Below are 14290 nucleotides of genomic sequence, written 5' to 3'. Positions count from 1 at the left end.
CAATACATAAAACGATTACGTGTTGTATAACTCTGAGTGTCCGCAGGCTTTGATAGTAACTAAAGACATTTTATTTTAAAATAATTCAAAGTTCAAGGAATAGTTCGTGCGTGGGTGTGACCTGTGGGGTGAGTGAGAAGTTATACGTGCCTACAACAGGAAACAATGGACAACCAAATGATCATGAACTATGAATGATAGTGAACTTTGCTTGATTTGACTTATGTTGTTTTCTTTTGTTTTTTACAATTAATCTTCTTGAATTACTCCAAACAAATTTACAAACTTCTTTATAAAATCTGGTTTTTATGACCATGTCAGTACAGAGTTTCAAACTCAAACCAAATGGAAGACCTTGGTTCATTGTTTCAACTAATTTTAAGTTTGATGAAGATGATCCTGTTTTGACATATTTGTTATAAATTTTCCTAATGTTCATTCACAGTTGAAAGTGCCACAAAACAATTCAGACTAAATTATATAGTCCATACAAAATGTACATTTCATTGCATAGTACAGAAATCTTTTTCTATGGTTCTCTTTATTATAGCATTACTCTGATGGTTGCGTTGTATCATTGGGACCTTCCACAAGCACTAGAAGATAAAGGTGGTTTTAGATCTGACTTAATAGTGGATTGGTTTGAGGACTATGCACGTATTTGTTTTGAGCAGTTCGGCGATAGGGTAAGTTTTTTTGTAATGACCTTCTAAACAATCACTACAGTCATTAATTTGTGAGAAATGTTTTCTTTTAGAATGATTTCAGTTTCATGCTCTTTTACCAACAAATACATTTCACTTTGATCAGCTGATCAACAGGCAGTGTCTTGTTATGTCAGTTGAGTTTGTAGAGCATATGATTCTTGATATGAAATTATCGGACATGGAGAAAGTGGTTTGTGATTATGGAATAGGTTTTGTTGAGTTAGAAAAATGTGGTTGGTAAAGACGGATAGGGATATTGTTATTCTAGTAGCTCTTTTGGATGGAAAAACATGAAATCTGAATCCGCAAAAGCGTTTGGTGTTGACATTTTGTTTGTTTAATATTATTGATCTTTTTTTCTCAATCCGCTGACACCATTTGATAGATGCAAGGATTCTATTGGATTAATTTCCCACTGAGCTGCAATGAATGGTAGACACACTACTATACATTCTAGATTTGTGACTGCAAGCTTTTCGTACTCAAATTCAACAATGTAATGATCGTGGGCTTTGCAAATACATCAAAATGAAAAATTTAGATTAGCATTTTTATATCTTTAAAATGATTGAGATCAATTTATTCGAGTTGGCATAATTGGCTTTAATGACCAACTTGATTCAGTTTGTTATTAGCGAGAAAATATGTCGTTTTGTTATTTGAATTCATGCTCTACTGTCTACAACATAATCAACTTTGTTTATACGTCTGGTGAACAGGTCAAACTATGGCTAACTTTTAATGAGGCCTATGTCATTAGTTTTTTCGGCTACGGAGTTGGAGAGCACGCCCCTGGTGTACGGGACCCAGGAGTTGGAGTTTATAAAGCGGCACACAACATTATCAGAAGTCACACTAGAGCCTATCACCTGTACACGAACCATTTCAAAGAGAAATATGGAGGTATGTCTGGGAGGCCAAATTAGTTTGTACTTCTTAATGATTAGGGTCATCATCACTTCATATCACCGTGTGGTTAGTTCATCACTTCATATCACCGTGTGGTTAGTTCATCACTTCATATCACCGTGTGGTTAGTTCATTGCTTCATATCACCGTGTGGTTAGTTCATCACTTCATATCACCGTGTGGTTAGTTCATTGCTTCATAACACCGTGTGGTTAGTTCTTTGCTTCATAACACCGTGTGGTTAGTTCTTTGCTTCATAACACCGTGTGGTTAGTTCATCACTTCATATCACCGTGTGGTTAGTTCATTGCTTCATATCACCGTGTGGTTAGTTCATCACTTCATATCACCGTGTGGTTAGTTCATTGCTTCATATCACTGTGTGGTTTGTTCATCTGTACTTCATAACGATGTGTAGTTAGTTACATTATTTCATATCGCCGTATGGTTCGTTTATCATTACATTATATCACTATGTGGTTAAGTCATCATTACTTCGTAATATCGTTTGGTTAATTTATCATTAGTTGTTATTATAATGTGCTTTACTCTTTATTACGTCATATTACAGCGTGTTAAGGTTATCGTTACTTTATATCCCCAATACCAATATAATAATAATATTTTGTATATTGAAAGTATTGTATTTGTTATTTTCTTTATATCAAAATATAGTTTGCTTCCCATATGTGCTCCCCTTGTATGAATGGTGAGTTGTATATCTGGTGTCCATGGTTTTGTATGGCAATTAGATTTATTTGGTGGCCTTGAAAGAAAGATGTTTACGTCGTTGGTTTAGAAATTTAAAAAAAAATTGGAAATGTTTCTGCTAATCTCTAGTCATATTTCCTAGATCATGGCACAGTTTGGTGTTAGTTTATTGTAGATGAGTTTGTGTCTAGAAGTTCATGTGTACATTTAGGTCAATAAGAATTATGTACCTGATGATGGAACGCTTTCTAGATTTACTAATGGACAGGAAATTATACCAGACTACGAAATAATTAAATAGCTTACAGAATTTCTCCCAAAGTAAGCTGGTGTCTTTTTCCAAAAAAAAAACGAGTATATCCCTCTCAATAACAAATGTAAGATTGATTAAAAATCCCGACTGCCTATATATAAATCTATAATAAATCTACTAATAAATCTAGTATAGAAGATTCTTAGTTTAGTGATATAGGACCAGACTTGGAAACATTAAAAGACAATAGTCTTCTATTCATTGCCCCGTCTCTTCACTAGAATACTGGATATAGTTAGAGATATAGTATTGATATTGTGTATTGCATTATTGTGTATTGTATATATTATTGTATTGTATTATTATTGTAACAAATACATATGTATATTGTCATAAATCAAGTCTAACAGTCCAGCTGTTCATTTCTACACAGGACGACCCGCAAAACGTTCCTTAATGTCTATGTATTTATTGAACTCTTTACAGAGGGCAGTCCCGCTGACCTGCGTTCAAAATGTACGAAATTTAATTTTAAGATGATTATATTTTGAAAAATTATAAGGTCCAACCAGATTTTCCCCTGTGTGGCTAATTCGTTATTATTATTTTTTTACCAAAAATATTCATTAACTATCAAATTTCTTGGAAAATCGTTAGTGCATTTTTTCTAGATCCGTGTCCATCCTGGCATTTTCCAGCCATGAATTCTTAAGCTAATAATAGGAATTGTAATATTTTGAATTTCAAACTAACTTGGTGTTTAAAAAAAAAACAAAAAACATCATAAATGCTAGATGATTAGCAAATAGCTCTGGATGTATTTTAAATAAGATCCTGACAACTAGTTTAGTTCAACGACGGCTAAATTGGTCCTGTGTTCATGTCATCTGGTAGTAAGCACATCCAAAATAATGTTACTTTGTTGTGGTGAGATTAAAAATGAGTTCTTATCATCGTTAGTATGGGGGTGGGGAGGCTCTTCAAACTTCGTCAGCTACCTGACGTCTCTGCTCTACCTGCCGAGAGTGTCCGACGAGTTTGACTATTTCAGCACGTGAAGTGAAAGCAGAATTATCTCTGTCTGTACGCACTTCATTAGTCCATACATCAAGATGTCTTCATACTGTTGGAAGGATAAACTTGGCGAAAAGGTTGATTCTCATGAATTGTAGTTTAAAAAGGTGAAAGCAGTTGGTAGTTATCCACTGGTCATTGAAATAATAAAATGTCAAGAACAAGAAAGTCACTAGATCCTCAAAGTTTTATTTTGTGTTTGTAAGGCAGTGTCAGCATTGCTTTAGATATTGAATGGAAAGAACCTTTGACTGACTCTGAAGAGGACTATCTGGCAGCCGACAGAGCAATTCAGTTTAAACTTGGATGGTAAGTATTTGTTTCTCTAGACTCTAGCTCAATAAATATTGGTTTGTGAACTGAAGTTGTTTAAATGGTATCGATTGTAATTTAGAGCGCGTGTATATCAACTGGCAGTTTCAACACGTGAAACAAAGGTACAAAGTGAGGTCATGTTCCACATTACAAAGTAAATCGAAATTATATTCATATGGGCCCTGATTCATTCATGTACTGACATATCACTAATTCTCTCACTTGTCGTGGACGAAAAATACTAAAATATAACCAGAACAACTTTCACAAATGAAACCAGAGCGGTTAAATTTGGTTAAATGTGGAATTACCCATGCATTTTTTTTTTCAATTTAGAACCAATATGCTTTTAAAGCCTACACCTGATACTATGGTACTATTCTTTCTTCCTTTTTAAGCACTTTTTAAACTTTTTTTTGGTGCGAAACTTGCTTTTATAGTCATTGCATAAAATAAGATTTGTTATTTTCTGTCATATAAAGCCGTAATTGACTTACTACGTGTTTTATGTGTAAAAATAAATAAAAACAAAACATAGTGTAGGTATAACTTTATTAGTTTGTGTGTTGAGAGTGAAAGTAAAAAAAAAAAAGAGAATAGAATTCTTTGGTGAGAGAGCGTTACGACGCCAGATTGATAAAAAAAAAGGGCCTAAATATGTTACATAAAAGTTAAAATAGGGGGCAAGGGTTACGGCCGAAATATGTAAGCGTTCGATGCGCAGAATGCATTATTGAAAAAGGCTCATTCTGAAAAGCATCAGAAAGCTTTTGAAATAGTTCAATTAAGAGCTGAAAAGTCAATGAATACACAGAGATTATCTGTAGGACTATTTCTTAAGGCGTATGGTGGAGGAGGAATAAGTGAAACGGTTAACCGAATTCACCGGTACAATGCATATGGTTGCGTTATAAAGCGGGCCATGCCAAATAAATGTAACGGATTATAAAATTCTAGTTTTTAAAGGGGGGGGGGAGCAAGAAGTAAAAAGTAATAAAGGACCAGCCCCAAAAAATAACAAAGAGCCTATCAAATATTTCAAAATAACTGACAAGCAGAAGTCTAGTCAGAGAGTGTAAAGAAATGACTACTTGTTAAGGCGGAGAGTTGGGGGGGGGGAGTTAGAGTAAAGTGATACTCCAAGTTATAAAAGGGAGGGGATTCATTGCAAAAAAAATATATAGCCTGGGACCAAATCAACAGGCGTAGCCGGTGGGTAATGATAATCTACTATATATTTCTAAGTTACTACTGACTGTTTGATCAAGAGATCTCTTAAACTGTCGTAATGTATCACATGAAATTGACACCTCCTAACGCTGATACTTACGCTAACAGGCTTTAGCATTCTACAACACCAATGCAGATGTATACGCATTAGAGACATAAGAACAACAACAAAACATTTGAACATTAGAGCTAAGCACATTGATATCAATCTGTCAGCTGTGAAAGTGGTGATCTAATGCTTTTATTTATAGTTCGATGACTCTAGATTTTATCATTCACCATGGTTACCTTTCTCTTTCTTCTCTCTTTTACCCCTTTAAATATTTTCTATTTTGACCCAAAGGAACTCTTTTGTCACAATTATGAGCACCTGTGTGTTCAGTTTCCCATCTTCTAGTGCACGCTGGTCTATGTGTCGTTAGAAACCCCTAATTAATTGAGTTAATTAAATAGCCCCAGGGGCGATGACAACACTTTTTAGTGCAATACAGGCGATTGTGAAATCAAAATTTTTAATTTGGACTTTAATTAATTTGACATGATTTGCTTCGTTCAAAATGGAAGCCCCATGTCACCAGCTATTAAAGCGATAGGTTAAAGTTTAACTTACTTATACATAAATGAACATTTTTACTCAGTAAATTGATCAGACTTATACTAATATTTAATTTGTAATTATTTTCTTTTTTTTTTTAATCCACTAGTGGTGTGTCTAGTGACAAAGAAACCATTCTATCATTCCCTTACTTAGGTGCATGGCATTTGATTCTGTCTTGTGTCTCGTTCAGTAGTAATCAATCAGAGAAGATGAAAATTGAAAAGTCTTGTTCTCAGATCGAGGACTGACGCATTGACCAAGACTGATCTGAGATGGACACTAGAGGCTAAGAGAGTTAGGCCAGTATGATGTTAAGTGAAAGAAGCGTGACCTTGATGTTTCAACAGACACATGTTTTAGTTCGGGACACAATGAACAGACGTAACTTGTTAACGTACGACCAAAGACTTAGAGAGATGATGTCTGTATTTAGAGGCACAGATATGTGTCCATTGCAAACTCTCTGCAAATTGATTCGGTTGACTTGCTCGCAGTTTAGACATCTGATATGACGTCATTCCAGTGGCGTAGCTAGGGTATTTGAAGCCCTCCAAAACAAAAGTTTTAAAACAGCGAAAAAGTTTCTTATTTCTAAATAAAGTATATTCATTATGCAAGCATTGCTATTTCACAAAGAATCGATTTTACAAAAAAAGATAATAGTGGATCCCACGTGCTTTCTCCCCAGCAATCTATCGATACTTTTATCGAAATGTTTTTTTTCCACCATGTCTTGTTCAATAGACGAAATTGATAAATTACTGAGTCGTAAATTCGTTATCGTTGATTGTAAGTATTTCTTCATCAAAGTAAGTTCGGAAAAACTTCGCTTGCATCTAGCCACATTTATCCTAATATTAAAAAAAAATATGTGAACCAAGATGGTAATATTCGGTGACTGACATATTAAAAGAAACAACTCTTAAAGCTTAATAGATTCTTGTTTTGGAAGTTTGGAGACTTCTGGAGAAACTGGACAATTACCTGAAGACCAAGACAAAATTCGTTTTTGTCTACGTCGCTGGGAGAACCATCGAGATTGATTTCCATCTGAGGATTCAATCATGGCGACTAAATTTCATATTTATCGTTATGGGGTTATTATTTCATGAACACTACGGTCCAAGGAAGGTATTTCCATCAGTAGCTCTTTCTTATATGTGGATAAAAAATCTTTCTTCATTTTTTTTTTTCGCCTGGCACTTTTTTCTTGTGGCCAATACGTCATTGAGGTTCTGAACGACAATGTACCATACAATCCAGATGTTGGGTGCACTGTGGGAAATAATCGAGAAATATTTGTTTTTTTAGACTTTCTGTAGGATTTTGTGTTGTGTTTTCGTGAGCACTTATGTTACAATAAATTCCTTTATTTTGTTGGGCCATGTAGGCTACGTATTCAGTCTCTCGTGAATGAATCGCACTTGGATAGTAATTTCATTCCAAGATATTTCTTTAATTTTGTACTGCCAATTCTTCTTCAACTTATTGGCGATGCCCACGAAGTGCAGATTCTGCTTTAAGAGAAAACGCACGATGTCCAACATTCTCTCCAGATAATCTCTCAACATTTTCCCTCTTGCTAATTTAAATCTTGAGCCTTACTGTCATTATTGTTGCCTAGTCACAGACAAACTTCAAGTTCCCTCCAAGCAAGTGATGTGTGGCTGAGATGCTAAAACCAATTGGCTTCGGCTTGGCCACTTTACAGGGGGGATTGAGTTCGAATCCCAACTCTAGAAGGGTTGTGTTTGCAGAGCGGTTGGAAACTCTTCCCCCAGATACCCCCCTCCCAACTGGTCCACAAAAGAGATTGGACCATTTCTACTTGGTAATTCAGAAAAACAAAATTCTAAACTTGTCCATAACCAGTGCATTGAACAATGAAGTGACAGCATGTAAGGCTTTAAACACCAACGTTACAAAGACAGTTTGTGTGGAAACACAAACCCAAAATTGGATCCGAAGTGGTCCACCCAGGCAGGTAAAAAAGGAAGGTTTAATATTTTCATAAAGAATATCAGAATGAAATTTTATCAAAGACAAAATGCAGAAATGGAGAAAGAGGGTTGACATATCTTGTGTGGTGCCCCAACGGTCCAGCAGACCAAGAATAGGTGAAATTGAAGGAGAAATTTAATGTGAACTTGGCCTAACCAATGACATAAAATTATCTAATTGATCTAATTGTTCTTTAAAGGGTCAATTTTTTATTCAAAGCTTCAAGAAAAAAAAATTCCCCTTCCTTTAAGTTCAATGTTCCGTGGCTGTGTACAAGAGCTGCAGTTCACGCGATAATATGAAACACTATTATTAATTGTTGTTTTGAATTATGTTCTACTTAAATGCATACTAAATAGATTTTTTCTCTTTAAAAATAAAAGTATTTTTTTGTGTGTGTAAATGTAGTAATTAGTATGACAGTCATCTCCCTTATTAAATAGCCTCCCGTGTTTGTTATTATTAATAGTGAATAGTTGTAAAAATGGTGTATTTTTTTAGAAAAAAAAAACTGCTTGCATAGTTGAAATTAAAAATTAAATTTTTCACTTTCAGAAAAGAAAAAGTAGCCGTTGCATCAGAACTTTGAATGATCTAAAATATCATGATGTCGGATTTTTCAATATCTTTTCTAGTTTACGAGATCTAAACGGGACGGACGGACGGACAGACAGACCACACAAAACTAATAGCGTCTATTCTCCTTTCGGGGGCCTCTAAAACGTATAAAAGAGCGTTTCCTTCAGAGATTTATATAAATCTAGTAGCATTTGATTCAAGCTGGTTTACGGCTTACATTAATTAATGAAAGAATATTGGACTTAACAAATTACCAAAACAAATAAATGTTTTTTTTTTATGTAATTACAATGTGTAGTTTGAATATTGGACCTAACAAATTACCAAAACAAATTAATGTTTTTTATGTAATTACAATGTGTAGTTTTACTGAGAAAGTTTTCCTCAGTTTGATGCCCCCCACCACTCGATGCTGAACACGGATATAACGACAAGTTCTTCAATGTTTGAAGAATACAGATAATTGACTGAACCTGCAGACGTATCTCTTTGCCAGGAGTTCCTAATAGAAATAAAAAAAAATGGATAAATATCTTTCTATCTTTCACATAAATTTTGCACATATTCTCAGATCTTGTACATATAACATACATCTTTTAGGTACACAATGATCTTATACACAGGAAATAAATTCTGTACATATAACATAGATCCTGTACATGTAACACAGATCCTGTACATGTAACACAGATCTTGTATTATAATATTGATCTTCTACATGAACAAAGATCGCGTACATAGAACTCAAATGACATAGAACAGATAGTGTTGAAACATACTTTCGTTTTGTTTGACTTTATAATTTTGTGTTCAAGTGAAAAGAGAGAGGGGAGGGGTTCAAACTGCTAACACAACATAACGTGAAAGAATTTCTTTTTTAGGTTTGGTAACGCCATATTTGGTGGTTCCGGGGATTATCCTGAAGTTATGAAACATTATGTCGCCGAGAAGAGCAGGAGACAAGGATTCTCTTCTAGCAGACTACCAGAGTTTACTGAGGAAGAAAAGAAACTCAATAATGGTAAATGATATCCTTTTTTATTATTTATAATCGCTATACTTCATGGGCCTACTGCTCATTATAAACTGAGTGTTAGAAGCCACAGATTCCTGAAATAGGATAAAATCTTAGAAAATACGTGTAGTCCTAGTCCAGTCTCTCTCTCTCTCTCTCTCTCTTTCAATTGATCTTGCATGAAATGCAAACATAGGTTTCTTTTACTTATTAAGTACTTACTAAGATTCCCAGCCTAAACACTGCAAATTGCTATAACCACAATCTTCTAATTCAACATTTGTATTTGAGTTTCGGTATGTCTCCCACAATCTATAAAGCATATTCTAAATATAAAACAAGATTACAAAGAGAGTTTGTGTTACACTAACTCAGAGGCGGCCCCCGTCGAAGTCGGATCCCTGTCGGATCTGCATATTCGCAAATAATATTCAAGAGGTGATTTAATTTTGATGGTCAAAAGCATGGGCGTAGCCAGGGGGGGGGTTCTTGGGGTTCAAACCCCCCCCGAAATGAAATCCCCCCCCCCCCCCCGGACGGAATTAAGTGACTGATTTTTGCTTTCATTTTTTTTTATTTTAGGTGAGATTTTAATACTAAATCATCACTTACCACAGCACAGCCGAGGCAGTTTTGAGTTAAAAACCCTCTACCAGGGGGTTTTGAGTTTAAATCCCCCTACCAGGGGGTTTTGAGATTTTAAAAACCCCTATCAGGGGGTTTTGAGATACAAATCCCTCTACCAGGGGGCTTTGAGTTTAAACCCCCCTACAGGGGGTTTTGAATTTTAAACCCCCTACCAGAGGTTTTTGCAGTTAAATCCCCCTCTTCTATAAAACAAAACAAAAAAAAAATGCAAACAACAATCCCCAAATTCCAACAGCACAGTTGAGGAAGATTTTAATTTTAAAACCCCATCCAAAATTTACGATAACCCCATCTTCAATATAAAAAAAAGCAAATTACACACTCAAAATTCTATGAGCGTAGCCAAAGGGGTTTTGAGTTTAACCCCCCTTCCCCTTCCAGTTGGGGTTTGAAGCTAAAAAGTACCTCTTTGTCACAGTCTTAGTTGACATTGCATGACCTAAAGTTCACGTCATGTTAAGAGTTTAAAAGACACGTGGAATTCCTGATGTAGAAAACAGGAAGTAGAATGAAAAGTTGACTTTGAGTTCAGTCAAGTCAAGTCAGTAAGGTCTTGCTCCCGGTCCAATAAGGTTGGACGTTTCTTCCCGGACACTTGTATATATATGCATATAGCATGAAAGTCGATGGACTAGTCATTGTTGATCAATAATATTTGAGAGTTGATTTCATTATGTGCTTATTGGATATTAAGGTATTATTCGTATTTCAATGGATATCTATAGTTGAAGCTCCAGTGTCACTAGTAGTAATTGTTCTTATTGTTACCCGCTGAGATGCGGACGTGATTTGTTGTTAACGTATTGGATACTTTTGATACCGCTGTTATGCGGATAGGATTATTATTTCTTGACTTGTAGCACTAACAAGGGGTGCAGTATATTATTATTATTATAGTGAAATAAACTTAATGTTGTCTGCTGAACGGACTTGAGTCAGTCGTATAGTGTTTGTCCTTTCACGTGTCTAGAGTACTTCGGGAAGCAAGAACCCAGTATTACACCATTCAATCAGTCTCTGATATTCAACGTTCATTTACACTCTTCAATATAAAAAAAAAGCAAATTACACACTATAAAATCTATGAGCGTAGCCAAAGGGGTTATGAGTTTAAATCCCCCTCCTCCAGATGGCTTTTTCTTTAAAGTTTAAAACCCCTTCAGATGGTTTTGAGTTTCAAATTCCCCTACAGAGCGTTTAGAGTTGAAAACCTCTCTCTTCGATATTATTTTAAAGCAAATTACAGTCACCAAATTCTATGATCGTAGCTAAATGGGGTTTTGAATTAAAAACAAAACAAACAAAAAAACAGAGATTTTTTAGTTTAAAACCCCTCAACAGATGATTTGACGAAAAAACTTCCTTTTCCATACAAAATCTAAAGCGAAATACAGGCATGTAATTCCAAGAGCGTAGTCAAGAAAGGTTACAAATTTTTACCAGTGGCTTGGGCTCATTAATTAAGTGTGAATAGTCTTCTGCCGAAATTGAAAATCATTAAATGTGTCTCAACAAAGATGGCTAAGACAGATTTTAGGAGTCAGTTCTAGAGATCGGGTCTAAATCAAAGAAATCAAATGCCGAACTGGGAGTCGAACCCTTAGTAAGGTTGTGACAGAGCGTCGCATGAGTTTTTGCTGGACATGTTTTCCGACAAAATGAATTACGCAAAATAAGAGTTGCGGAAACAGCTTGCCGGAAAATGCGCCGAACGGCGCGAGAGGGTCTAAGTCAGTAAGAATAGCACATTAGGTTTTTGAAATAAAACTTTTTAATAGCAAGATAATGCACTGTAGATACCTCAGAATATGCATTTTGTTGGCTTTCAATACCAGAAATAGTTCTCGGCGGCGGGGCTTCGCCCCGCGCTGGGGGAGCGCTGCGAACTCCCCCAGACCCCCTTGCTAGTAAGGGCGGGGAGTCTACAATAAACAATAAACGTCTTCCGAAAGGGTCAGAATGTAATAAAGATTAATTATGTACACACACACACATATATATATTTTTTTTTTTTTTCGCGGGGGGGGGGGAGATCCCCCCCAAAAACCCTCCCCGAAAAAAAATCCTGGCTACGCCCATGGTCAAAAGTAATAATGTTTCAAAGATTCATTTGCCGTAAATTTAAATTTAAATTAAATAAAAAATAGTAGATTAGTTTTAGTATATTAAAACATAACAATATTGATCAAAACGTTTGGAAATGAAAATCTACACTTTTTTTTTACACTTTAAGTTTAGAAATTGAAATTCTACATCTTAATCTAGTCTATTTTAGTCTAAACTAGATTTAGAAATTCTAGATCTAGACTCTAAAATAATTTTAATTAGAATATAAATCCAGATCTAGATATACTGTAATAAAAATCTAGATCTAGTTTTAAAAATCTAGATTAGATCTAAATCAAGATATCATTCCCTTTTTAAACACGAGTCACATAACGAGGCTTAATAAACATTACTATACCGAGTTCTTTTTTCATTTCATTTGAAGAATTAATTCCATATAACGTCAGAGAGAAAAAAATAACTACGTCACACGGCCTAGCTAGACTAAAAATCGCCTTCATCAATAAGAGCCATTTATCGAGTGTTCATAGACTTTGGTGCACCGAGTGCGTTCTTTAAGCATTTCATATAAAGAATTCATTCCATATGACGTCAAAGGAAAAAAAAAACACTACGTCACACGGCCTAGCTAGACTAAAAATCGCCTTCATCATTACGAGCCATTTATCGAGTGTTCATAGACATTGGTGCACCGAGTGCGTTCTTTTAACATTACATTTAAAGAATTCATTCCATATGACGTCAAAGGAAAAAGACAACACTACGTCACACGGCTTAGTTAGACAAAAATATGTTTTCATTAATACGAGCAATTTTTCGAGGGTTAATAGACATTGGTGCACCGAGTGCGTTCTTTTAACATTAGCCTACGTTTAAAGAGTCCATTCATATGACGTCAAAATAAAAAAAAATTCCATTACCTCACAATAGGCTAGTACCGGTACCATAAAAAAAATGTCTTTATTTACACGAGATATTTAACAAGGGTTCATAGACATTGGTGCACTGAGTTCTAATAGAAGTTATTAAAAAAGGATCAAAGCCGCATTGTTTTTGCGTTTTGTCTATCTGTCGGTCTGTCCGTCATCTTGATATAAAAAAGAACAACTAAAAGTTATTAAAAATTGATTAACCTTTATTTTACGTTTCAAAACATCGCAATAATTTTTAGGTATGAACACAATTGAAAAGTTTATATAATAGATTGTTCCGGATGTTTGTATAAATAGTAAAAGAAAAAGAGAATTTCAGATAAATGTAATACCGTTACTTAAATTTTTTGGATGGTCTCGTATAAAAATTAGATGTACTATAGCCATGTGGAGAGATTTTCATACCATACTTTGGTGCTTGGATTCTGTTTTCCTTAAAAATCTGAACATAATATTAACGTTAATTAGATTTTTACATGTTTTAGGTAGAAAGTTAAATGTACTGTAAGAGAGTAGTGAGTTAAAATATTTTTCATAAAAATCCGTAAAAACATTATTTCGTAAATGAGAAGATTATTTGTTTATTAATTAGAAGAGGGAGTTCAAACAATTATTTGGCGTTAGTAGATTTTTAAATAAATTCGGAAATTTCTGGCGACGATTTGTAAGAAACAAAATCCGGAACTTTCTTTATCGATTACAAAACTTCTATGTTATGTTTTAGCAAGAAAATTAAATGTCTAAAAAGTAATTTTCAGTAATCAATTCTAGTAAATTACTTTTTTTTAAAGCCCTTAACAACCTATTGTCGATATTTTTAAAATTTGTTTAAAGATGAAAATACGGAACAATTTGATATTGATAACCAAATTATAGTGACGCATTGTCAAATAATATAAGTGTAATATTATTAAATTATGCGATTTCAAACAATCATTAGGCATAATTCATGTTTTATAAAACAATATCCGGAACATTTTTACACTTAATGAAATATAAGTCAGTATAAAGATTTTGATTTAGCATTAATATGCTATTTACATAAAAAACGGAACAACATATTATTGATAATGTGTTTTTGCAACGTTTAAACATGGAAATTGAATGTAATATAAATTAGAAGAGCAAACAAACATTTGTTGGGGTTGATTAGTTTTGCACAAAAAAATCCGGAACAATCAATTTTTAGATACTTACAACTATTGAGATGTTACGGGAGGAACATTAAAGTGTAAATCAGATTTTCAATAG

At 34.4% G+C, this 14290-nt stretch overlaps 1 protein-coding gene across 1 annotated transcript in view; it reads left to right on the top strand.

Annotated features, from left to right (window-relative positions):
- LOC106079679 (lactase/phlorizin hydrolase-like) overlaps window positions 1-14290 on the top strand; it is a 62684-nt gene that overhangs the window by 34803 nt on the left and 13591 nt on the right. Inside the window, exons 12-15 of the mRNA XM_056031539.1 lie at window positions 551-686; window positions 1427-1610; window positions 3861-3963; window positions 9259-9398. Of these exons, the coding sequence (XP_055887514.1) occupies window positions 551-686; window positions 1427-1610; window positions 3861-3963; window positions 9259-9398 (563 nt within the window). The remainder of the gene's footprint in view (window positions 1-550; window positions 687-1426; window positions 1611-3860; window positions 3964-9258; window positions 9399-14290) is intronic.

The sequence above is a fragment of the Biomphalaria glabrata genome, chromosome 6, assembly GCF_947242115.1.
Source record: "Biomphalaria glabrata chromosome 6, xgBioGlab47.1, whole genome shotgun sequence".
Lineage (NCBI taxonomy): Eukaryota > Metazoa > Mollusca > Gastropoda > Planorbidae > Biomphalaria > Biomphalaria glabrata.
The sequence above is the reverse complement of the archived record's forward strand: the minus strand, read 5'-3'. Positions and strand labels throughout refer to the sequence as shown.